This window comes from Emys orbicularis, chromosome 5, assembly GCF_028017835.1.
Source record: "Emys orbicularis isolate rEmyOrb1 chromosome 5, rEmyOrb1.hap1, whole genome shotgun sequence".
In the NCBI taxonomy this organism is placed as follows: domain Eukaryota; kingdom Metazoa; phylum Chordata; order Testudines; family Emydidae; genus Emys; species Emys orbicularis.
In genome coordinates, this window is record NC_088687.1 from 42,604,279 (window position 1) to 42,631,819 (window position 27,541).

General features: G+C 45.9%; 1 protein-coding gene across 1 annotated transcript in view; it reads right to left on the minus strand.

Moving 5' to 3' along the window:
• The window catches only part of QRFPR (pyroglutamylated RFamide peptide receptor), a 61,331-nt gene that overhangs the window by 8,342 nt on the left and 25,448 nt on the right, over nucleotides 1-27,541 (minus strand). The window contains exons 2-5 of the mRNA XM_065405446.1: nucleotides 9,766-9,924; nucleotides 8,832-8,893; nucleotides 6,281-6,516; nucleotides 1,656-1,753 (exon numbers count right to left, since the gene is read on the minus strand). Coding sequence (XP_065261518.1) covers nucleotides 1,656-1,753; nucleotides 6,281-6,516; nucleotides 8,832-8,893; nucleotides 9,766-9,924 — 555 coding nt within the window. The remainder of the gene's footprint in view (nucleotides 1-1,655; nucleotides 1,754-6,280; nucleotides 6,517-8,831; nucleotides 8,894-9,765; nucleotides 9,925-27,541) is intronic.

Here is a 27,541-nt window from a genome sequence, read left to right on the forward strand (position 1 = left end):
CTGTGTCCCTATTGTGGCCTCTCTCCATCATGCCCTTGGAAATTTTTTCATAAGTTTTGGCATTTCGTCTTTTCGAACGCAGTTCAGCTAGCACTGAATCCTCTCCCCATATAGAGATCAAATCCAGTACCTCCTGTACGGTCCATGCTGGTGCTCTTTTTCGATTATCAGCCTGCATGGTTACCTGTGCTGATGAGCTCTCTGTGGTCACCTGTGCTCTCCACGCTGTGCAAACAGGAAATGAAATTCAAATGTTCCCGGGGCTTTTCCTGTCCACCTGGCCAGTGCATGCGAGTTCAGATTGCTGGCCAGAGCGGTCACAATGGTGCACTGTGGGATAGCTCCTGGAGGCCAATAACATCGAATTGCGGCCACACTAACGCTAATTCGAATTGACAAATTCGATTTTGGCGCTACTCCGCTCGTCGGGGTGGAGTACAGAAATCGAATTAAAGGGCCCTTTAATTCGAATTAAATGGCTTCGTTGTGTGGACGGGTCCAGCGTTAATTCGATTTAAAGCCGCTAAATCCGAATTAAAGGTGTAGTGTAGACCAGGCCATAGATGTGCACCCAGACGCTACGGTCATCCTGTTTCCTTATCTGGACTACAGGCAATCAGCAATGGCTCTTCAAAGAGCAGAAATGATATTCTGAATGAAATATTACTGTTAACAATAGATTTGATGTAGTTGGGTGTAATCATAGTAATAGCATGGATCCCAGTGCACACAGGGTAGTGGGCAATGACCTGGCAGACAAAATGGCAAAAAAATGCTGTTGAAAATGAGCAAATTGATTTAGAGAGCCCTTTAAATAAACTGAAGTACTTGTGGCACCTTAGAGACTAACAAATTTATTTAGAGCATAAGCTTTCGTGGGCTACAACCCACTTCTTCGGATGCATATAGAGTGAACTCTGAAACCTTTAAATAAACTGGAGTTTAAAAATCAAAGTAAAAATGAGTTGAAAAGAATGGCAAGAACGATGGGCAAAAGAAACAAAGGGGAATATGAAATATGCCCAAGAGTAAAAAATGTTGATATACTCCAAGGCCCTGAGAGATAGAGTGAAGTGACTATTTAGAATTGTAACTGGCCATTGTAGATTAATAGTAATTTGTTTCTAACAAACAAACAAATATGGATTATGTGGGATGTGCAAGGTCCAGGAACAGATGATCATCTCCTCTGGGAGAACAAAGAGTGCACCATTGAAAGGGGGTATTTTATATGGGGGGGAAAAAAGTTCAAAATTTTTCATGGAAACACCTAGTAAGAGCACTGAGAAAATGAGGCCTATTAAAAAGAAATACTGAAATTCTTTCAGAATGCTAGGAATTAAAAATGAAAGACTTTAATTTTTAATTACCTATAGTGTCCAGCGCTTGGGGATCACAGACTCAGCAAGTAAGTCTGCTTCACCATAAAACACAAGAAGAAGATGACAAACTTGATAAATAGATTAAGAACCACTGTTATATCACGAGGGAGTGTTTATTATTCCAGATTTAAAAGCACATATTCACCTTAGCTGCAATGGGCACTAGAGCAGCAGCACTAGAGTTTGATACAACACCAGTGATTCCATTACTAAAAAGAAAAAGACACACTCAAAAGTAAATGCCTTAATTTAAGAAGTGTGGCAGGTACTCACTGTATTCTATCATCATGTGAATCACATGGAAAGGGGCCCAGCAGACTGCAAATAAAACCACCACCATCACCATCATAACGATTGCTCGCTTCTTCTTCCTGAAATTACACTAAGGTAGCTTTTACAGAATAACTTTGAATAAACTGTTGATTAGCACAAATGCCTCAGGGTCAGCTTCTAAAGGTATTTAGGTGCCCAAAGATGCAGATAGGCACTTAATGGGATTTTCAAAAGTGCCCACTTGCTTAACCCTCCTTGAAATCACTGAACCATATCAAATAAGTAATAAATAACAAGAGCAATGTCATATTTTCCTAACTCAGGATCCAATTTGAAATGCAAAATCTACTTACCTTCATGCAACTGCACTAATAAACTCTGTCATTTACTTATTCAGCTCAAAATATTTGGACAGGCAAGTATTTGTTGATGCATTGAAATGCAGTTTTTTCCCCAGCAGATACTTATGAGCACACAGACTTTGAGATATTTTCAAAAGTGACTAGTCATTGAGTGTCTCAATTTCTGGGTGCCCAATTTGCAACACCTTAAATGGGCCTGACTTTCAAAAGGTGGATGCTCAGCACTTTCTGAAAAATCAGGCCTCTTCTGGGAGTCAGGGAAGCAGAGCAGGCTGGGGCTGGGTCACTCCACTTCCCACAGGAAGTGGCCAGCCCTCCCACCCACAGCGGAGGCCTGGGGGGCTGCGTAGGGCACCAAAATAGCTAGGGACAGCCCTGCTTGATGTAAGTGAAAAACCTGCTTAGACAAAGATTGTAACTTGCTAAAACTGAGTTTCGATCACTAGAAAGAGTATTGTGTTTTATTTGTAACCATACCTATCATCAGGGCCGGCTCCAGGCACCAGCCAAGCAAGCTCATGCTTGGGGCGGCAGATTCTACGGGGTGGCATTCCGCCCAATCCTAGGGCGGCACGGCCGCTTTTTTTTTTTCCCCTCGCTCCCTCCCCCACCCCACCCCGCTAGCCGGGGCACGTCTGCAGCGCAGGGAGTCCCCCTGCACCCTGGCTCCGGCTGCCCCGCAGGTTTTTTTTTTTCCTGCTTTGCCGCTCCGGCTGCGCCGCAGGTTTTTTTTTGCTTGGGGCGGCAAAAAAGCCAGAGCCGGCCCTGCCTATCATTTAAATATCTATTCTTTATTAATAAACTAATTTGTTTTATTACAAAACCATCTCAGTACTGTGTATTAACAGTGGAAGGCAAGTCCTCAGCTAACCTAACATGCTGGTGCATGCACGGTCTCCTTGGTGGTAGTGATGTCTCTGTGGACCTCAGGAAATGGGTTTGGAAAGCAAGATATGGACTGGCAGAGTCCAGAAGAGTTTGCTGGCAAGACAGACAAGCTATTGTGTCGGGGAACTGAAGCAGAGCAGTACCACAGTGGCTCACAGTTGTGTGTGTCCTGAGCCAGAAGTCACAGGTAGCGTACTCTGGCCAGGATTTTCACACAATGTGCTGGTTGACTAAGGTTCACACTTCAAGCACTGGTAACAGATTTGTAAGTGATTCAGAGAAGGTATTATTAGGGAGATTGGCATGCTGTATGGAAAAAGGGTAGAACTCCTAGTTTGGGGAAGTTTTAAAACCACTGTGCCTTTAGCTAAAGTGTACTTAGAGTGCGAAGGTCTGGAAGGCATTTTAAAATTTGGTGTATTGGATTGCATTCCAGCAGAAATTCTCATGGGAAGTAACATACTAACTATGTCTAAAGCCATTAATATAGTAACCTGCACTAAAAGTGAATGTTGCTCTGTAGTCCCAGAAAGGAATTGTAAAGACAGAGAAACAGCTCAGGGGAAAGGGACATCCTTGGCCCTGACTTATCAGACAGACACAGTGAGTCTCCAAGGACAAGTGGGGCAGAGCCACTCCCAGTGCCAGTGGAGGAGGCTCTGGTCAGAGCTGACAGCCAGAAGGAATTTGCACCACAGTAGAGAGCAGACCCATCCCTAGATAGCATGAGGGGTCCCCAGTTAGGGGAAACAGGGAAAGGTTTTTTGAAGAGGAGGGAAGGATGTATAGAGAAAGTCCTATGGAGAAAATCAAAAATCCTGTAAAGGTTTACAAGCAGCTGGTTGTGCCTGTTAAGCATTGTAGGGAGCTAATGACATTACCCCACAACTGTCCTTTTGCAGGTCACTTGGGGACTTATGAAAGGTTGAAAAGGAACTTTTATTGGCCAGATATGAGCTGGGAGACTATTGCAGGTCTTGTGACTTATGTCCAAAGTGCAAAGACCTGCAGGGTCTCACAAAGCTCCCAGACAGCCCTTACCTGTGATCAAGGAGGCATTTCTTAGGGTGGCAAAGGATATTGTGGGCCCTATGCCCCAGCCAACCCAGAGGAAAAAGAAATATATTTCGGTGGTAGAAGGGCTCCTGGTCACAGGTACCCCAAACATGAGTCACTGTTGAAAATCTTAGCCCAAAGGTTCTGTTTAGGGCTGAAGTTAAGGTGCCCAGATAACACAGTGATATATTAAAAACATGGATGGATCATTCTGTGTAGCTGTTTCAAACATATATGTAAAGATGTGATATTTAATAATTTAACAGCTTTTACTTAGCACTTTTAATGCAAAAGATAAGTATTTAAGTTATGGTAGGCAGTCTAGAGAATATTGTATTTGAAAAATCAATTTTGTTATAGCTGTTCAAGCTAGTCTAATTCTGATACCTAGAGATGGAGAAACTGCTCAAAAATCCATGATATATCAAAAAGCAAGGATCTTTTCCTGGGACCTGGAATATTGACTGTATCTGTAATGTCTCATTACTCTGTCAGTGTCCAACATAGATAAGGAGCTGGATGGAACCTCACCTGATAATTTTTGTTGCTAGAGGATAGTGTTTGGAGGAATGGGGTCTGCACCATCTGTTAGGAGTACATGCCCTGCTTTCACCAAAATACTTTGCAGGCTCAGAGTATGTCTGGATTTATCATTACTCATGAACTCCCATATAACATTATTACCACCAGGTGTTATGAACCCAATATAAACTTCTACCACTTGAGCTAAAGTAGCAACTCTCTTGGCGGACAGAAGTAGTAGAACCTTATCCTCTATGTGGAGGAGTCACTAGCTGGGGATTGGCACACATTTTACAAGCATGTTACATTACTATTTTATTCAGTTTTGCAACTTCATCCTCATCCTCATTTTGATTGATGTTAGCCACTTGACTGAGCAATCTTTTCTCTTTAAGCTGCTACTTATTATTCTCCTTGGATTCAATATTTAATATGGTACTCTCCTGTTTTCTGTGCACGTATTGCTAGAAGTTGCCATCACACCAGGAAACAAACTTGCCAAATTAAAGAAAAACTGCAGTGTAATATATAAAGTAGGGTAATTGCTACACTACATTACAATTAAGCATAAGGAACTATACCATTTTGTTGTCTGCTTGTTAATTATTCATTTTTTTAATTGCATTTCAAACACAAAGTTCCCATCTGGATGGTCTCATGAGGCAGAAAAAGACTGAGGGCATTTATATCTCTTTAGAAACTACCCAATTAGAGTGTATCAAATTAGTTTTCAGGTAAGTTCCAATTCTTTTTTATTTTAATATACTACTTTCATTTTTAAAAGGCTGATAGAACAGTGGTTATAGACACACAAATAATGAACTCATCTTAGAAAACTTTTGATATTATTAATCTCATTCCAGGTGGATTCTAAAAGGAACTGTATTTGATCACTCCCAATCTGCCTCAGGAATGTAACAAACTGCTTCTTCCTCCCAACTCATGACCTGCATTTTTAAAAGTGTTAATTTTAGGTGCACAATGTGGCACACCTGAAAAGGGTCCAATTTTCAGAGTGTGGGTGCTTAGCACTATTTGAACATCAGGCCCTTATAAGGTGTCTCAAGTTGGGCACCAAATATTAAGTCATAAGTAGGGCCCTACCAAATTCACAGCCATGAAAAAAGCATCACGGACTGTGAAATCTGGTCTTCCCCCATGGAATCTGGTCTATTGTGTGCTTTTACCCTATACTATACAGATTTCAAGGGGGACACCAGCATTTCTTAAATTGGGAGTCCTGACCCAAAAGGGAGCTGCAAGGTTATTTTAGAGGAGTCACGGTATTGCCACCCTTACTTCTGTGCTGCCCAGCTCTGAAGGCAGCACCCCGCCAGAAGCAGTACAGAAGGGTGGCAATACCATACCATGCCACCTTACTTCTGTGCTGCTGGTGGTGGTGGCTCTGCCTTCAGAGCTGGGCTCCCAGCCAGCAGCCGCTGATCTCCAATTACCCAGCTCTGAAGGCAATGCAGCTGCCAGCAGCAGCACAGAAGTAAGGATAGCAGTACCGCAACCCCTCCTACAATAACCTTGTTACCCCCCACAACTCCTCTTTTGGGTCAGGACCCCTACAATTGCAACACCATGAAATTTCAGATTTAATTACTGAAATCATGACATTTACAATTTTTAAAATCCTATGACCGTGAAATTGACCAAAATGGACCATGAATTTGGTAGGGCCCTAGTCATTAATCACTTTTGAAAATCTTGTCCATAACTTTTCTTGTTGCCAGTCCCCAGATATGCTTTTCAAGACTGAGAGTTCTAACTATATGGTTTTACTTTACAAACCTTGATATCTTAGACATTTCATTCCCATGAATGGTTTGAAGAACTGAAGCATCTCCCACTCGTTTCTTAATCCAGAGTTCATAACCAATCTTACTGTACAACAGAAGCATCAGCATCAGTGGAAGAAGGAATAGTATGACAAGAATGAAGGTGGTATATATCTTTTGGTGAACAGCACTGGTCCACTCTTCCAAGCAGCAAACATACTCTTTTTCATACAGAAAGTCATATTTAATCTAAAACAAATGAAATAGAAATTAGTCACTTTAATAAGGACCCTAACTATGAAGAGTGTCATATGTTCTAAAGCCCCTTGCTTTATAACAGGAATTCAGTGTAGACACCTTTCTAGTGAGACTGTTCTTCTAATGCATTTTCCATGTAAAGGGCTGTGTTCACCATAGCTTATGCAGGGTAAAAACTGTACTTCCTCTCTTCAGCAAAGGGATTGCCCTCCAAGAAGAGCAAGAGGTGTTTTAACTGACACACTCCTTCAGGGTTTATGCTGGGGAGGGAAGTGTCAGTTTCTCCTGGAGGCAGCTGCTGAGATGTGCTGAAACAATGTACTGTTTGGGCTGATTACTTTTAAGGTTATGCTGGCCATCTTGGCCAATACAACAGGAATTGAACTGGCGTCCCCCAGAGCCAAATATGAGTCTGTACAGCTCGAGCTAAACAGATAAGGTGCTTTCTAGCTACGGCTGTAGTGGGCGCAGGTTTTCTGTGGATCAGGTACACTGCCTCTTTGTGTACCACTGGTCAAAGTCAGGTTGATTTGCATTACCACAAAGGAACCATAAGCCTGCCCCAAGTGTCTTATTTTAATTTTCCTCTACAACTGGGGTTGTGGCAAGGACTATTTTTCTATAGCACCTATCACACTTTTAAAGTGGCTAAAGTAACATTAATAAGTAGTAGTAATATTAATAATTAATACAAATCAATAAGTTAATGACAAATATAAAACACAGAACTAAATAGTGGATGAAAGAGAAACAGTGCATCCAATTTATTTAAGCTTCCAAGAGACTTTTGATAAATAACCTCATTTGAGGTAATTTATCAAAAGCTTCTTGGAAGGCTAAAAAAAGCCAAACATATCTAAAAACATTGTTTAACCCTGGCATTTTTTTAATGTATATAATTTAAATGCCAATTTGGTTGGCACATCCATTTTCATGTGAACAAAAGGTACAGCTGCATATTTAACTCTGTGATCTGGGCCCTGATCCTGCAACTAAATCCACATAAGCAGCCTGCTTTCTCCCCCGTGCGTGCACAGAATCCTACTGAAGTCAGCCTGACTCTGCACTGGTGCAGGGCTTCTGCCCAGGTGGATCAGACTGCAGGGTCAGGGCTTTGGTTTGCATGCACAAATGCAGGTATCTGTACACAGCTTTTGCAGTTGTAGCTATGGAGGCTGACTGAAAACTTCTCAAACTAAAGTGAGTTTTCAAAACAAATTTGTCTCATCAGCCAACAAACAAAGATTTTCCAAAAAACAACTGTCTATACACACACACAGCTTGTAACCAAGAGTTCATAGCTCATGTCTGTATAGACTACTGTGCCCCTTTCTCAGGGTATGTCTACACTGCCGCGCTAGTTCGGCGGCTGGGGATCGAAGTTCCGGGTTCGATTTATCGCGTCTGATGTGGACGCGATAAATCGAACCAGGAAGTGCTCGCCGTCGACTGCGGTACTCCAGCTAGACGAGAGGAGTACCGCGGAGTCGACGGGGAGCCTGCCTGCCGCGTGTGGACCGCGTCTGAACCGCGGTAAGTTCGAAGTAAGGTATGTCGAATTCAGCTACGTTATTCACGTAGCTGAATTTGCGTACCTTACTTCGACTTGGGGGGTAAGTGTAGACCAAGCCTCAAACTCCAATATGCCAAGTTACACTTTTTAAAGGATTTTTTAAAAATCCAGACTCCCAAATAGCTGCTTCTAACAGTTAATGAAGGTTTTGAATGGAGTAACCGTTGCTTAAAATGTAATAGCTATGGAGAAATGTTTATAGGAACATGCCATGTCACGTAAAGATAATCATTTTCAAAGTCCCAAGCTATTGCATGTCATTGCAGATACAAAGCAATGGGAAGGTTCAGTGCAAGGCACAGATGCAACTATTCATCTTCAAGACAGGGAGAGAGGCACAACTACAAGTAGGCAATATAGTATGGAAAGCCAGCACACGGTTACAGGGAGGCAATCCAAATGCCCCAGGTGTCAAATTCTGCTCACATCCTGAAGTAAAGGCTTTCCAAAACTGCCCACAATCCTTTGCCAGTGACAATATTAAAAGTGTCTCTCCATTTGCTCTTTTTACAATGAGGGCCCAGAAAGTCAGATTACAAAATCAATTACTCTACGTAAGAAACACTGACAACTTTTACAGTAGCATGTGACCAGATTCTGCTTTATCCCCGCTCATAAATACTTGGAGTTTATTCAGCCTTGTTGCTATCCCCTGCAATGAGACCCTGCAAGAGCTAAGTCTGAAACAAGGGCTCTCTCTGAAAGTGTGATTACATGATCTATCATACCATACCTCCAGTCGCTGTACATGCCACATAGGTGACCCAACAATAACTGCCAGCAACCAGACTATTCCTGTAAACAAACAAACGTCTTCTTAATGCTCAGCAGAACAGGGAACTTAATATGAATTCATTTTACTTTAATAGCTTCAATTAGCAAAACAAAGTGATGTGGAACTTCGTGCTGTAAACTGAACTCGAAATTTAAGGTGACATTTTACAGTCAACATTTGTGGACAATTGACTTATTGTAAATATGAACAATAGCAACGCTTTTCTCTTCATCAAGGCCCTTCATCAAGCGTTTCCTTCCTAAGAGTCTCAAGAGCTTTCAATCTAAAGGGCAGCTACATTTGATGCCCAGGCAACATCTGCCCTGTGAAAAGCAAGATCAACATCACCCTATGTTCTCTTTGCATAGCAGATATGAGTAATTAATACAGCCTTGGCAACTGGAGTGCCTCTTCAGCAGTACTTGTGTACTTTGAATATCTCTTGCAAAATGACTGTAACAAGGTTATCAAAATCCTAGTCAAAACCTATTCAAATACAAACTATTTTGGAACAGAAATCAAGGCTTTCCCAACTACCCACAAACAGGATATCAGCAAGGATGGCCACTTCAATTTACATTAGCCCGTTAGTTTGTGAAAAAACAAAATCAGGCTTTTGAGGCAGGCAGATTGAGAAAGTTGTGGATGGTGTTAATTTTTAAAAAGGGGATAGAGGTGAAGTAGAAAGACAAGGGATTGTCCAAGTCTTGCATGGACAGTATTTCTGAGTCGCTTCATAGAATATGGCTAGACTCAGTAGTAACTCTGTACCATTGCACAGATCAATACCTTCTCTACTATGCAAACCTCCTACACCAGTTACCCACAACAGAATCATTCAACTCGCAAACGATGTGTGTTGTATGAATACTGGAGTTGCCTAAGATCTTACCCAGCATTGTGAAAGCTCTTCTGTTGGTGTACTGCCATTTCATTTTTAATGGATGCACAATTCCCTGATGCCTTTCCATAGCAATGCAGGTCATTGTGAGAATCTCAGCAACAATAGCAGCAGATTGAACAAACGGTACCATCTTGCAAGCAAACGCACCTGTAATGATTAAAAAGTAAAGCATGTAATCATTGAGGTTAGTAAAAATAATAAGCTCAGGGAGTCAATAAAGTGATATTAAGAACAAACTAACCTATCTTCCTCAGATACATTTATTTCAATACCTAGACTTCTAGGAAGCTCCTTTCCAGTGCTTGTCACATGTGGCCCCTTGTATTTCTATAATATTTAGAACTATTCAAAATTCTCCCCTTTTGTACAATTTAAAGATGAAAAAGACCTCTTATGTCATCTTGCCCAGCTCCATAATAACCTAAGGCTCTTCCCTACTATTTTATTAGGGTTTTGTTCAGTCTACTTTTAAATGTCCTAAGTTACATGACATAATCATTTCCCTTGGGAGGTTGTTTTGCAGTCTCATCTATGTATCAGGCAGTTTTTCTTGGTATTCATCTGAATTTTTCCTTTTCTTGACCATCTCATTACTTCTAGTTATATCCCCAGTTACTCTCCTCCCTCCTAAGTGTTTACATCCTCCAAAATATTCATAGCCTTAAGTTGTCCTTTTAGGCACCATTTAGCCAAGCTGTGCACTTTTCACTCTTTAAAAAGTTATCTCGTAAATCAACACCTTAACTATTTTTGCACTTTTCTAATCTTATTCTTATTTGTGAAGATATTTTGTTAGCAAGACTGTCAGAATTGAATGCAATATTCCAATTCCAAAAAGCTCGTATGTAGATTCCTGCCACAAGACATTATGTTTCTGTACAGCTGGCCCCAAACAATCGTACTTTGTTTTTTTATTGCTGCTCTAACTCATCGCAAATGCATATTTAATTTGCAGCCAAGTATTATTTAGTCATTCTGAAGTATTGATTTTTAAGTATCTCCCAGGATAATAGCTGTAGTCCTGATTATCACTACAAAAGTTTTTTTTCTCCTGCTGATGATAGCCCAGCTTATTGATTAGTCTCATTATAGTTGGTATGGCAACACCCATATTTTCATGTTCTCTGTGTATATATATCTTCCTACTGTATTTTCCACTGCATGCATCCGATGAAGTGGGTTTTAGCCCACAAAAGCTTATGCCCAAATAAATTTGTTAGTCTCTAAGGTGCCACAAGTATGCCTCGTTCTTTTTGCTCATACAGACTAACACAGCTATCACTGAAATCTTTCCCAAATGTATTCCCTTATATTAACCTCTTCCCAAACTGAATCTTGTCATTTTCTGTCCAATATTTCAAATCCTGATGTCATTTTAGATTCCTTGTCCTCACAACTCTTCCCTATTTAGAATAATTTGTTAATGTCATCAATAATTGCCCTATTCCCTTTACTAGATCATTAATAAAGATTTTTTGCAAACTGTAACCAGAGTAGGGTGACCAGGTGTCCGGTTTTTGACCGCAACACCCAGTGGAAAAGGGACCCTGGAGGTTCTGATCAGCACTGCCGACCGGGCTGTTAAAGGTCCGGTCGGTGGCCCAGTCAGTGGTGCTGCAGCACTAAGGCAGGCAAGTCCCTACCTGTCCTGGCACCACGCTATGCACTGGAAGCAGCCAACAGGTCCGGCTCCTAGGTGGGGGGGCCACGGGGCTCCATGTGCTGCCCCCATCCTGAGCACCGGCTCTGGACTCCATTGTGCGGTTCCCAGCCAATGGGAGGTGGGGGGAGGCAGTGCCTGTGGGCAAGAGCAGCATGCGGAGCCTTCTGTCCCCTCCCCCCCACCTACTAGTGCCAGACCTGATGCTGGCCGCTTCCGGGGCGCAGCGCAGTGTCAGAACAGGTAGGCAGCCTGCCTTAGCCCCACTGTGCTGCTGACTGGGAGCCGCCTGAGGTAAGTCCACACCCCTACCCATAGCCCCAACCCCTGCCCCGAGCTCCTCCCCCAAATCTGGAGCCCCCCCTGCACCCCAAAGCCCTCATCCCTGGCCCCAGCCCAGAGCCCTCACTCACCCCCGCACTCCTGCCCCAGCCCTGAGCCCCCCCCAAAACTGGAGCCCACTCCTGCACCTCAAATCCCTCATCCCCAGCCCCACTCCAGAGCCCGCACTCCCACCCCTGAACCCCAACCCCCTACCCCAGCCCTGGGCCCCCCCCACCCCAGAGCCCTCACTCCCTGCCTCAATCCACAGCCCCCTCCCACATTCCGAATCCCTGGGTCCCACCCCCTAGCCTGGAGCCCCCTCCTGCACCCTAAACCCTTCATTCCCAGCCCCACTCCAGAGCCCGCACCCCCAGTTGGACCCCTCACCCCCTCCCACACACCAGCCCTGCCCCAGCCCAGTGAAAGTGAGTGAGGGTGGGGAATAGCGAGCCACCGAGGGAGGGGGAATGTAGTGAGTGGGGGTGGGGCCTCAGGAAAGGGGCAGGGCTAGGGTGTTTCGTTTTGTGTGATTAGAAAGTTGGCAACTCTAACCCAGAGGAAGTCCCAATAAAGCCAAAAAAGTTGTATGGGTGAAACTAAGAACATTATTTCTTTCTCTATATATTTGATTTGTTTGAAAATTAAATGTAAAAAAGTGTTTAAGCACACATTACACAAACAATGAAATGCAGAAAACAATGGGGGGGGGGAAACAAGAAATCAAATCAAGGCTCAATCCTGTCCTTTTCTGTACAAAGTGGTGATGGGAACAGGCATGGGGAAACTTCCTTGACTGTGACCAGCAGGATATGCTGCCATCACAGCACACAGGAAGGAGCAAGGATGAAAGCCTAGTTTAAGCACCAGCCTGCACACCATGGGTTTGCTACAGCTCATTGATTTCAATAGGCACAAATTCCTTTGAGTTTAGCATTGTAGGAGTAATCTCCAAAGGCGTGTTGGTCAAGAGTTAGGGCATATGGCCCAAATAATCCTCAAAGGTTATTAAGGCACCTAATTCCCACTGTAGCCAGATGGCAAGTACATCAGGTCCTGCTCAGAGGAGTAGCAAAATGTACCTCACAGTACAATACCCAGCTATCCTTGTGCAGTCTTAGCCTGGCCAGCAGGAACCACATGGAAGAAGTTCCCCTGGGTTGCATCTATACTTCCCATTGTTCTGCTGGCCAGGGAAGGATTTGTACTACTAGGTATTTTACTGAATGGTTACAAACAGCAGGGTAAGGCCCCTGTGAAACATAAAGGCAACATGAAGACAAGCATGACTCATAATAAAATAGCAACCACTTCTTCCTACACTTCCATAAATGTCTACAGCAAATCCTTAATGAGATTGATCCAATAGCTCACTAAACAATACCTCTTTATGTCCAGTGCAGCGTGGGAGATAACATGCACTCCTGTAGTTGGATTATATCTGCTCTGCAAAGTTGGTATATTTACCTCCTCGGTAAAGTAATAAAAAATAACCCCTAACACCACTTCACAGTTGCTAAATGAAAAAATAAGTAGGTAAAAATTATACCACATAAACCTTGGTTGTCTTTGAAAAATCAGCATCTTAGTGTCAGTAAGCTAAAGGCAAAATGATGTAGGGCCTGATTCAAAGCCCAGTGAATCAAAGGAAATTTTCCCATTGACTTCAATGGGCTTTGGATCAGACTACCAAAGAGGGTGCGGAGGGAATGTACATGGGGAAAGCAAAATTAAGTCCATTGAAACCAATGGAGTTAACACTAGTATGTTAATAATTCACAATAGAAAAGTCCAAATTGTTCTATTTCAGTTATAGCAAAAACAAAACACTGTCATATATTGCTCCTCATAGTCTGTAAAACAGACAAGGCATTTAATAGTTCCCATTTAAATCATGCAATTTTTAGTAAGTCCACTTGAACAAACATTATAATACTCAAGATTTCTAGAGATATCAGTGTACTATAACTTCTGGAGCCACATGCAGCTCTTAGGAAGTTAATATGTGGCTCCTTGTATAGGCACCGACTCCGGGGCTGGAGCTACAGGCGCCAACTTTCCAGTGTGCCGGGAGGTGCTCACTGCTCAACCCCTGGCTCTGCACAGGCCCTGCCCCCACTCCACCCCTTCCCGCCCCCTCCCCTGAGCCTGCCGTACCCTCGCTCCTCCTCTCCCTCCCCCGCCAAGCCTCCTGCATGCCACGAAACAGCTGATTGGGAGGTGCAGGGAAGGCGGTGATCGGCGGGGCTGACGGTGGGCAGGAGGCGCTGGGAGCTGCGGGGGGGTAAGCTGATGGAGGGGCTGCTGATGTATTACTGAGGCTCTTTGGCAATGTACATTGGTAAATTCTGGCTCCTTCTCAGGCTCAGGTTGGCCACCCCTGTAATAAAGGGAAAGTGTAATATTAGTAATGAGTCTATGATTTTTAGTGATACTGTGAGAGATTATGCCATACACTATCAAAGAAACTGAGGAACCACCTGATCAGCATCCTATACAGCAAACAGGAAAACATCAAAAAAGATCTCTCCAACCTGGAGACTTTCATAAATAACCAACCCTCCACACAAATGGACTTTACTAAAATAAGACAGGAGATCTACATTATTACACACTTCACCTCTCTACAAAGAAAAAAGGACCATAAGCTGTCTAAAATCCTACCTGCCACATGGGGCCACAACAGTGGTACCCCTAACTCACCCAGCAATATCATCAATTTATCCAGCTACACACTCAACCCAGCAGAAGAGTCTGTCCTATCTCGGGGACTCTCTTTTTGCCCCAGCACCCCCACGAACATGATACAGTTCTGCGGTGATCTGGAAGCCTACTTTCGCCGCCTCCGACTCAAAGAATACTTTCAAGATAACACTGAACAGTGCACTGATACACAGATACCCTCCCACCAACAACACAGGAAGAAGAACTCCACATGGACTCCTCCTGAGGGTCGAAATGACAGTCTGGACCTATACATAGAATGCTTCCGCCGACGTGCACAGGCAGAAATTGTGGAAAAACAACATCGCTTGCCTCATAACCTAAGTCGTGCAGAACGCAATGCCATCCATAGCCTCAGAAACAACGCTGACATTATAATCAAAGAGGCTGATAAAGGAGGTGCTCTTTTCATCATGAACAGGTCTGACTACTAGAAGGAGGCTGCCAGACAACTCTCCAATACCCAATTCTACAGGCCACTTTCCTCAGATCCCACTGAGGAATATACTAAGAAACTGCACCATCTACTCAGGACACTCCCTACACTAACACAGGAACAAATCAACATACCCTTAGAGCCCCAACCGGGGTTATTCTACCTACTACCCAAGATCCACAAACCTGGAAATCCTGGACGCCCCATCATCTCTGGAATTGGCACACTCACTGAAGGACTATCCGGATACGTGGACTCTCTGCTCAGACCCTATGCCACCAGCACTCCCAGCTATCTCCGTGATACCACTGATTTCCTGAGAAAACTCCAATGCATTGGTGATCTCCCAGAAAACACCATCCTAGCCACCATGGATGTGGAGGCTCTCTACACAAACATCCCACACACAGATGGAATACAAGCTGTCAGGAAAAGTATCCCTGATGATGACGCAGCACAACTTGTTGCTGAGCTCTGTGACTTTATCCTCACGCACAATTATTTCAAATTTGGTGACAATATATACCTCCAGACCAGTGGCACCGCCATGGGCACCCGCATGGCCCCACAATATGCCAACATCTTTATGGCTGACCTGGAACAACGCTTCCTCAGCTCTCGTCCACTAACGCCCCTTCTCTACCTACGCTACACTGATGACATCTTCATCATCTGGACCCATGGGAAGGAGACTCTGGAAGAATTCCACCATGATTTCAACAGCTTCCACCCCACCATCAACCTCAGCCTGGACCAATTTACAACGGAGGTCCATTTCCTAGACACCACAGTACAAATAAGTGATGTTCACATTAATACCACCCTATACCGAAAACCCACCGACCGCTATCCTACCTTCATGCCTCCAGCTTCCACCCCGGACACACCACACGATCCATCGTCTACAGCCAAGCGCTGAGGTACAACCGCATCTGCTCCAACCCCTCAGACAGAGACCAACACCTACAAGATCTTCATCAAGCATTCTCAAAACTACGATACCCGCACAAGGAAATAAGGAAACAAATCAACAGAGCCAGACGTGTACCCAGAAGCCTCCTGCTACAAGACAAGCCCAAGAAAGAAACCAACAGAACTCCACTGGCCATCACCTACAGTCCTCAGTTTAAACCTCTCCAACGCATCATCAGTGATCTACAAACCCATCCTGGACAATGATTCCTCACTTTCACAGACCTTGGGAGGCAGGCCAGTCCTCGCCCACAGACAACCTGCCAACCTTAAGCATATTCTCACCAGCAACCACACACCGCACCATAACAACTCTAACTCAGGAACCAATCCATGCAACAAACCTCGATGCCAACTCTGCCCACATATCTACACCGGCAACACCATCACAGGACCTAACCAGATCAGCTACATCATCACCGGTTCATTCACCTGCACGTCCACCAATGTTATATATGCCATCATGTGCCAGCAATGCCCCTCTGCTATGTACATTGGCCAAACTGGACAGTCACTACGTAAAAGGATAAATGGACACAAGTCAGATATCAGGAATGGCAATATACAAAAACCTGTAGGAGAACACTTCAACCTCCCTGGCCACACAATAGCAGGTGTAAAGGTAGCCATCTTACAGCAAAAAAACTTCAGGACCAGACTCCAAAGAGAAACTGCTGAGCTTCAGTTCATTTGCAAATTTGACACCATCAGATCAGGATTAAACAAAGACTGTGAATGGCTAGCCAACTACAAAAGCAGTTTCTCCTCCCTTGGTGTTCACACCTCAACTGCTAGCAGAGCACCTCACCCTCCCTGATTGAACTAACCTCGTTATCTCCATACTGATTCTTGCCTGCATATTTATACCTGCCTCTGGAAATTTCCATTACATGCGTCTGACGAAGTGGGTATTCACCCACGAAAGCTTATGCTCCAATACATCTGTTAGTCTTAAAGGTGCCACAGGACTCTCTGTTGCTTTTTAGTGATACTGTAAATACTCTACTGGAAGTTTCATGTTTATTTGACATCCAGTCCAACCCAGCCAAGAGTGGAAAAATTAATTTAGATCATTGTCATCCACACCCCGTCCAACTCCCATCTCCTTTGGTTTTTGCTTGCCTACAGCAGTTTCCAGCATGCCTTACTAGGAGAGGGCACCTCTGTTGGGGTGAAAGTAACTTAAAGGACTTACCGGTACACCGGAGTCCTGAGCGGGGGCGTGGCCTCAACTGGAAGAGGCGTGGCCCCAACCGGAAGAGGCAGGGCCTTTCAAGATTTAAAGGCCCTGGGGCTCTGGCTGTGGCTGGGAGCCCTAGAGCCTTTAAATCACCCCAGAGCTACCAGCTGCAGAGGCGGCTGGGAGCTCCAGGGCTCAGGGGCAAATTAAAGTGCCTGGGGCTCCGGCCGCCGCAGAGCTCCGGGCCCTTTAAATCACCGTGGGAGCCCTGCCGCCACTACCCCGGGGCGGCAAGGCTCAGGCGGGGATTTAAAGGGCCCGGTGCTCCTGCCACTGCGGGGAGCCCCGGGCCCTTTAAAGCGCCGCCGGAGCCCTGACATCGCTGGGGTAGCGGCAGCAGGGCTCTGGCGGTGCTTTAAAGGGCCCGGGGCTTCGGCCACTGCAAGGGTTACCATATTTCAGCAAGCAAAAAAGAGGACGGGAGGAGCCCCACCCTAGCCCCGCCCCTGCCCCTCCCACTTCCCGCCCCCCTCAGAACCCCCAACCCTCCCCCCATTCCTTGTCCCCTGACTGCCCCCTCCTGGGACCCCTGCCCCTAACTGCCCCCCAGGTCTCCACCCCCTACCTAAGCCTCCCTGCCTCTTGTCCCCTGACTGCCACCTCCTGAGACCCTCCCCCCATCCTAACTGGCCCCCTAGGACCCTACCCCCTACCTGTACCCTGATTGCCCCAACCCTTATCCACACCCCCATCCCCAGACAGACCCCTGGGACTCCCACGCCCCATCCAACCACTCCCCACCCCCTGACAGCCCCCCCAGAACTCCCGACCCATCTAAACCCCTCTGCTCCCTGTCCCCTGACAGCCCCGCGCCCAGAACTCCCATACCCCCCCCCCCCGCTCCTTGTCCCCTGACTGCCCCCTCCTGGGACCCCTGCTCCTAACTGCCTTCCAGAACTCCACCCCCTACCTAAGCCTCCCTGTTCCTTATCCCCTAACTGCCCCCTCCTAAGACTCCCCCCCAACTGCCTCCCAGGACCGTGCCCCCTACCTGTACCCTGACTGCCCAAAACCTTCTCCACCCCCCCAAAAAGCCCCCCCCCGAACTCCCGCCCCCCCGCCCCTGTCTCTTGACTGCCCCCTCCAAAATCTCCCTGCCCCTTCTCCGACCCCCTAGCCCCCTTGGTGTTGGCCTTCGCCTAACGTCTCTGTGAACTTGCTCAGGAATGACCTGAGCCGTTCATCCCGGCACGCTGGGCAGCAGCGGGGGAGGAGCTCCAGACTGCCAGAGGCGATCTGCGAATGCAGGGAGGGAGGGACGGAGTGATCTCTGCTGCAGGGGGGAGGAGGGGCTCTCTCTGGCTGTCGGAGCCCCATGTAAGTGGCACCATCCGGATGGCTGCCCTGTTAGCCGCGCGCGCTCTGCACGGCGGGGGGGGGGGGGGGGGGAAGTCCGGACATTTACAAATTCCCCCCGGACACTCTTTTTAGCTCAAAAAGCCGAACATGTCCGGGGGAATCCGGACGAATGGTAACCCTAGCCACTGCGGGGAGCCCCAGGCCCTTTAAAGCGCTGCTGGACCTCCGGGAGCGGGGCTCAGGCGGCGCTTTAAAGGGCCCGGGGCTCCCCACTGCGGCCGGAGCCCCGGGCAGTGGCGGCAGGGCTCCGGTGGTGATTTAAAGGGCCCAGAGCTCCCTGCAGGGGCTGGAGCTCCAGGCCCTTTAAATCCCCACCTGAGCCCGGCTGCCGGAGCTCCGGCGGTGATTTAAAGGGGCCGTAGCTTCCTGCAGCGGCTGAAGCCCCGGGCCCTTTAAATCACCGCCGGAGAAGCTGGTCCAGTCTGGCATGGCGTACCGGCTCTTGCCGGTACGCCGTACTGGCTTACTTTCACCTCTGACCTCGGTCCATGCCTCTTTAACGGAGACCTGGAGTAGGGAATGAGGCTCCAGAAATTCCTGATCCTTCACTACCTCTCCTTAGGGTCAGGAATCAGGGCCTGCAGCAGAGCTAGTCTCTAGGCCAGCTTCATCATACAGCAGGCCGCAGTCAGCTGCCTGATTGGGCATGCCACCTGATTAGCTGGAGAGGATCAATGCTCATGCTGACCACTGTGCCTGCTCCTGTGTTACCTGACTCCTGCTGCTCCTGCCTTGCATCCAGCCTTCCCTCTGTCCTGCCCCTGCCTTGAGTCCCTCCTTCCTCCAGTTCCTTACTTCCAGTTTGTCCCTTGGCTCTGGCTTCTGATTACAGACTCTGAATTGACCCATGGCTCTGGTACTCAGTTCCCGTCCTCTGGTTTGGCTTTGGTATCTAGCTTGACTCTTGGCTCCAGCTACTGACTCTGGCTCTGACCCTAGGTCTTGGTTCCTGGTGTCTGCTCTGCCTTCATCTTGGTCACCTGACACTTACAGATAATGGAGCTCTTGTCTCTTTGGGGCAATCTACATGAAATTACCCAACCAACAGTCAATGAGTCAAATAATTGTGTTAAAAACAAGACTTTTTAAAAAAACTGGAGAGAAAATGGTGGTCAAGGAAAACATAACATCTCTAGACTGATACGTCTCATGAGCTAAACTAAATAAGGCATCTCCGCTTTCCCACAGAAACTTGAAACAAAAGGTATAAGCCCTCTTCTGAATTTAATTTGCATACCAAGTTGATTGGAATGGCAACAGATGATTGGGGTCACATGGTATGCATTCTAATTACCCGAGTCGTTGAAAATCTAACAAAAGCTGTTCTCGCTCTTGTTATAAGGGAAAAGTTAGGACTTGCATTTTTGGCAAGTTTCTACCAAACTTGCTACCATAAAAAGTTCTTTAAAAATTGAACTATTCCAATCTCCCTGCAGCCCAGGTGGTCACCTCGGCCAAGGGTTCTCCCAATACCAACATTTCTTTTGTATTAATGTTATTGTATTGCATTAGGGCTGGTCTCCTTACTGTTACTTATTGATTTTTTAAGTGATGACCCTGTATCAAAGGCACCATACTTGTCTCCTTTTGAAATTATTGAGTGCTCTTGTGTGCCATTTTGGAGATACTGTGGCACATTTCAGTGACCTTTTAGCAAGTGAATCATCTTTAATTTGTACAGGAGCACTCTGCACTATGAGGTGACATCTTTTGTAAATACAAAATGCTTAGAATGGAAGAACTTGATCCAAACCCCAGTTTGGACAAGCAGAGAGCACGCACTCACATATGGGACCAAGTTCCACCATGGAATGAGCCAATAACATCAGTGGGGTCCACACATGAAAAGCTATATTTGATCCATAGGTCCTAGAGTACGAGACAGACACTTTTTCTCCAGGGGAGCAGCAATTCAACACAGTTTTGTCACACATTCTCATATAAACAAATGGATTTACAAAATGAATTTTAAAAAAATTAGAGAACATTAAAAGACCAAGACAGAGATTCCTTTCTCAGCTCTCTTTTGAAAAAAAGAAAATCACATATTTGCCAATGAGACATTGATGTTCTCTTTTGCTCCAGCAATCTTTTATAATTTATGTCTCCTGCCCACTCAGCTTGTCTGCTTCATGGTAGTTTGGGTCATTTTACTGAAGTACATTCCACACTCTACAGAGCCCATCACTACAAGGTGGGCCTGAGGCTGTAGTGCCAATCACTAGCAGAGAAGAGGAAACACAACAAAGGGAGATAAAACACCGTGCTTAACCATGGAGCGTCTCTCCTTTGGCCAGTGTACAGAGAGGTAACGTGAGAGCTTTCCTCAGCTTAGTTCAAGGGGAACAGTCACCAGACCCATGCCCACTTCAGCCAGAGGGCCCAAAATAAGCAGTTAACTCTCAGGCCCAGTGGAAAGGGGGAATTGACAGAGACCTGATCACCACTCTCTGATTCTGCTCTGCCCAACCTGCAGGGTGGAGCTTTAAGTGACACAGCTGGCAGAAGACCTTCCGCATGCAGAGAATCACTTTCTTCTCTCCCTTGCCTCCCCTCACTTGACACACCTCTTCCCCCTCATGCTCTGGGGCATAACTCCAGCAGAGAAAGCAGCAGGTGGGGGAGCTGGCATAGGTGGCAACAGAGCCACCTCCACCAGCTTTATACCAACCCTCCTAAATAGGAGGCTTCATCAGGGTTTTTTTTCCAGCTCGTTTAAGTTCACTTTGTGCTGTACAAGCAGACTTAGAAGACTGAAGAACATGGCTGGCCCTCTGTCTCTGGCAAGAACAACATTCCTCTGGTGTAACTAAGCAGGCAGTTTCTAGGGTATTCATGCCTCCTGACTCTATCATTTCCCTGAACAGAGAAAAGAGAGAAAGAATGTTTCCTCCTTCTCTCAGAGAGTCCCTAAGCTGTCCCTTTACTGTCTATACACCTGTATTAATATCAGGTGGGAATCTTCTTCTGGCTGGCAGCAGAGCAGCTTCTCCAGAGCAGAGCAGAGCAGGACCTTTGCCTGGCTCTCTTTGATGGAAGTAAAATCATTCCCTGACTGACTTAAAGCATGTCCTCTCCCTTATTGCTGTATCCCTGGGCTACTTCCTACCTTGCCTTCTCTCCAACAGTGACAGGCATAGTCGCCGACTCAGTGGGTGCTCCAGGGCTGGAGTGCCCACAGAAAAAACATTAGTGCCCACTGGCAGCCACCTCCTCCCCCACTTCCCCAGCTGTTTTGCAGCATGCAGGAGGCTCTGGGAGGGAGGGGGAGGAGTGGGAACAGGGCATGCTCAGGGGAGGGAGCAGAACTGGGTGGAAAGAGGCAGGACAGGTATGGGGACTTGGGAGAAGGGGTGGGGGCGGGGCCTGGGGCGCAGCAGGGATGGGAATAGGTGGGATGGGGGTAGGGACTTGGAGGAAAAGGGTGGGTGGGGGCAGGAGCTGGGGCAGAGCGGGAGGTTGAGCACCCCCCAGGCACAAAGGAAGCCAGCGCCTATGGTGACAGGAGCCTCTTTCTCTCTGCAGCCCCCTGTAATGATGTGGTTCTGGTGGGACCTAACTGAGAGTGCCAATTCAGGACAAATCGCTTAAAACAGGGCAGTTACAGCCCAAGACTGGGATTTTTCCACCTCTAAGGCAAACCAAACCAGCCAGACGAAGAGGACTTTGGTCTCACCCCACTGGCTAACCACAAGTCACACAAGCAATTCCCTTAAACACTCCAGTTTCCCAGTATCACCACCAGTGCCACTCGTTATGGGGACAAATGGTTATGAAAACCAAACCCCAATAAAAGAAAAAACAGGTTCTCTCGATCCCAAAGAATCAAGCCCCAGACCCAGGTCAATATACAAATCAGATCTTACCCACAAATCACGCTGTTGCCAATCCTTTAGAATCTAAAATCTAAAGGTTTATTCATAAAAGGAAAAAGATATAGATGAGAGCTAGAATTGGTTAAATGGAATCAATTACATACAGTAATGGCAAAGTTCTTGGTTCAGGCTTGTAGCAGTGATGAAATAAACTGCAGGTTCAAAATCAAGTCTCTGGAGTACATCCCCAGCTGGGATGGGTCATCAGTCCTTTGTGTAGAGCTTCCATTCGTAGCAAAGTCCCTCCAGAGGTAAGAAACAGGATTGAAGACAAGATGGAGGAGAGGCTTCAGCCTTTTATAGTCTTTTCCAGGTGTAAGAACACCTCTTTGTCCTTACTGTGGAAAATTACAGCAAAATGGAGTCTGGAGTCACATAGACCACTCTGCTGATTTGCAAGTCGTATTTGTCTTCTCTCAGTGGGTCAATTGCATAGCTGATGGTCCTTAATGGGCCATCAAGCAGGCTAGGCAGAGCTAACACCAACTTGTCTGGGATGTTTCCCAGAAGCATAGCATAAGTTTGAAATACAGACAGTATAGAGCCAATATTCATATCTTCAACTAAAAAATTGATACACCCATATAGACAGCATAATCTTAACCAGCAAACCATAACCTTGTCTTAGACAGCTCATTTGACCCCCTTTATACAAGATTTAGTGCCACTACAGGACCTTGGTTGCAACCATGTTCTACATGGTCCCAGATTATATCAATAACGTCACACACACCCCTATTTTATACAGGCCTTTCCTGTTCCTGTCCAGCTGCGCTTCCTCTTTAATCTACCTTCATTACTCCCTGGCTCCCCCTTCAGGTGCAGACTAGGTGGTTAATTGGCTCAGCTAGCCACCTTACCCCCTTCAGGCTGTACACCCCATCACAGGTGGCCATCAAGAAGTGGGTTGCTATAACCATCTGGAGGTGGCTACCCCAGACTGCTACGGGTGCACAGCTAACCAGTTTCGTGTTGGAAAGTCAATTGTATGATGTGATGCAAGGATGGTAATAAACATTCTGAATAAAATTTAAAAAAATATTAAACCATCACTAGGCAGGCCAACTACCATTAGCACACCCACACACAAAACCATTAATAAAACAAAGTGCATTAACCAAACACTGAATAGTGCAAACAGTGAACTCATTGCCAACAAATCAATCCCTTCCCGTTGCATGTCCCTTGACCCTCCTCCCCACTTCTCCTTGCCTTTTCTTCTACCTCTCGAGTGCACTTGGTGCCACTGCATGGGGGTGGAGGCTTACTGGGAGTCTGCATGAGGATGATCTGCAGCACATGGTATTGTGGAAGGGATCCAGGCCATTGTGTGGGTGCACTCTTGCGCCATAAGCATGAGCAGCCTCTCGAATAGGTCTTTCTGCTACACTCTATCTTCTTCTTCATCTGACATTCCTGCTCCAGAAACTGTGCCGCAAGCCTCTCCTTGAGCGCTGCAATTCTGCCCTCTTGCTCTGCAGCCTGTCTGTGCCTTTCCACTTGCTGTGAATCCCTCTCCCTCTGGTATTACACCTGCTTGCTGGGCCTGTCCAGAATGTCCACCATAAGTTCATCACAGAAACACTTTTGCTTGGACCAGTCTGTGATAGTTCTGCACCCCAGGTACCTGCTGCAGCGCCCTTACTGGTGAGGTGGACAGACAAGCAGTGGTGGGAGGAGCAGTAGAGGGAGAGGGACCAGCAGAGGTCAAAGAACCTAAAAACAGACATCAAACAGTGCATTTAAGTACTTTAAAACAGATTCAGTGTAATCTGCAGGCACCAGTGTTTTTTGGAATCCAAAAGCCAAAAAATGATACTTTATAAAACTGAACTTCAATATATTCAGTTCCCAGAAGCTGCGTAGAAACAACGTAGTTAATCGCCATGAAAAAAGTGCACCAACAATGGTAAGTTAAAATGTTAAATTGCTTCTTGTTGAAAAATTGCAAGTCAGATTTGCCTTTGGGGAGGGGGCAGAGCTTACAAACTTAGCTTTCTCTAATGTTTCTGGCATTCCCCATTCCGGAAGACATCACAATTCTAGAGATTGCAGAATGGCAAAGGGACATTTTATTGCAAGCTGCCCCTGTGGCCGTGTATGCCACAGAGATTTTCAGATATATGATGACTGAACAGCACAAATACGAGTGGAGGGGGCTGGTGACCTACAGAGCCTGGAAAGTATGCACTTCCCCCAAATTTGAGTACCTATCTGGAGTTCCTACTATGGGCTATCAGCTATTTGTGGCTATCACCACCCGGAATTAGGCCAAAATTCATGGGGAAACTGATAGGATGCTGTATTAGTGTCCACTTGGATTACTGCCTCCCTAAGGATCCTGATGCAGGCTGCTTTGAACACATCTATCCAGTGACTACATGCAAACACACATGATAATATGGACTCTCAAAGAATTACATAGGCATTCCCTCTCCCTACCCCAAAAGGCACATTTCTGGACTACAGCTATACTTCGGACATTGATTCCATCACCTATGGACTACATTTAACCTCTCCCCCTGCCTCCCAGACAGCACTTACATGCAGCTCATTACATTGTGGCATGGACAATTTGTATAGCATGGCATACTAAAAGAGAAGGCAACATAACATAACATCTTTTAACACTTCAGCTCCTCTTTGTAAGAATGTGGGAGTTTCTTGTAAAAATTTAATTTTAAGTGCTTGTTTGACTGTTGTTTGTTCTTCCAATCTCCATTTGAATTCCACATCTTGGGAGAAGGAGGGGAAAGGAAGGGAGGGGGAACACCAAGGTACTAGCATGCAGTCTGGCATTAGTGAATACACACTGCTGCCCATGGCTTGTAATAAATTTTGCACTGAGCCCATCATAAACCAGAAATCCCTCTCATGCGTATAATAACAACAAACATGGAGCCAGAAACTTACCAGGCTGAGGGACTATTTTTGCTTCTTGTGTTTCTGCTGCCAGTTTCACAGCAGGCTACTCCTCTGTGAAATCATGAAAAAGATTCTCCGAGTAGGGACCCAGGACATGCTGCAGCTGCTCCATCTGCAAAGCCTCCTTGGGCACCCGCGTGAGCACCAAAGTCATTTCAACAGCCTGATCCAGCATTTGCCAGCATTTGCCTCCAATGCTATCCTGGATTCTAGGATCAGAAGGTTACTGTCCCAGCTGACCCGGCTGTCATGAATCACTGGTGGGTCAGTGCTTGGCTCAGTACCCAGCCAAACTCCTCATAAAATAGGCAGGGTGATGGGGAGTTCCCAGAGGTGCAGTTCTCATCCCTGGCTTTCCAGTAATCACTCTTGAGCAACTTAATCCACTCCCTGCAATGGCCACCAGCCCAATGAATCCCCAACTCTGCCAGCTTCTTCGCTATTTCCTTGTATACATGGTCATTCCTGGAACTCTTATTGAAGTTGAACTGTTTGATCACCTCACACCAGAGATTAACCAAAATCTGACTGTGTTGTGATGACCACCTACCAGTGCACTTGGCAAAGGACTTCTTTGTGGCAGTGGCTATTACAAATGCAGGAGAAGATTCACTCTGCTTGCAGTTCAGCAGTCAGAATAAAAAGAAAGGGTTAAACACTGAGCAGCTGTACTTGAATCAGAAGCTAGACCTAAGCCCCAGCAGGATTTACAAACTAGGCATTCCCCCATCTGTGTTGCCTTTAGGACCCAATTTGGTAAACATGATCCAAGCACATCTAACCCCACACAAAGAAACTGGAGATGCCCTCTTATAACTTTTAACCCAGGTTCAAGGGCGTGGGAAACCCACGTTCAATTCAATCCTCTATCTGATATGAAGCAGTGACATGAACTTGGATCTCACACTTCTCAATAGAGTGTCCTAACCACTGGAGTATTCTGGGTTGGGTGTCTCTTGTTGAAGCTGTTCCACTGTGTATAAATAAATGTTACATTCCAGGGTGCAATCCAGACCAATGCGGGGCTGTGTCACCATGTGCCCTATAACCTGAGGTGCCTCACAATGCTTTGTTGTTGTAGCTCCAAGCTGGGCCACTCACAAACAGCCTGCCAATATGCAAGTCACACCCTGAGTGTCTGTGTATAGCTGCAGCCCTGATCCAGCAACTCTGACCCCAGCAGCCTGTCAGCAACATACTAGCCACACTCTGGCTTCCAGCAGCCTTGGTTACTACTTGCAGGGTGACCCCAACACACTCCCAGTCCCAAATTTTCCACAGAAACATGGTCTGCACTCTCCAGCCCTCTCCTGGACAGATCAGATATTAGAAGTCTATTGCCACTGTAAGGGGTCAATATCCATCAGTTTGCTACTTGAAATGGAGCTACCAAACAGCTCAGTTTAAAACACAAACACTGGATTAATTTTGATTTAAAAAATAAAACAAGTTTATTTAACTACTAAAGAGATAGATTTTAAGTGAGAACAAGTATAAGGCATGAAAGTCAGAAATGGCTACAAGAGAAATAAAGATAAAACGCTTTCTAGTAGCTAAAACTTAAGAAACCAGACTTGGTTCAAGGTAAGACTCTTACCACATGATCCCAGCAACAGGGCTGAGCAAATTCTCATGTCAGAATCTCACACAAAGTCCAAACGCTGGTTCTTTTGTCTTAGGTGAAAGAGAGAGAGAGAGAAGGAGATAGGGAGAGAAAACCTGCTTTGTTTCCCCCCTCCCTTTTATAGTCCAGTCACCCTTTCAAATGCATTTTCCTGAGGCTTACCCCTAGCTCAAGTTCCTTCCCATTGTGAGGACAGAGACATGGAGTCTCATAGTGAAAGAGGTTCCATGTTGTTATTTGTTAAAATGCAGGTCAATCTGTTTCTGTCCCCCTCCTTTGCCCAAGAATTGCCACTTGACCAATGATTGCCAATCAGTTTTGATGACACCTGGTTAGAGGCGTCATCTTGCCCTTTGTCTTTGAGAAACAAGTTTATCCCCCTCCCCAGACTTGTCTGGTAAACACATTTCAGTCATAATTTCAGCTTATGTTCATAACTTTATATGTAATGTTGCTACACACATTTTGCTATGATATTATTGACCAGTGAGGTATTGGTTATCAAATGATACCTTACAATGCATATTTTTCACAAGGATTACTACAATAGCATGTAGGGTGTGAATACAGGGGTGTATTTGTTAACAATAAATAGTCATTGGGCCAATGAGAGTGCGAGACTAATTCT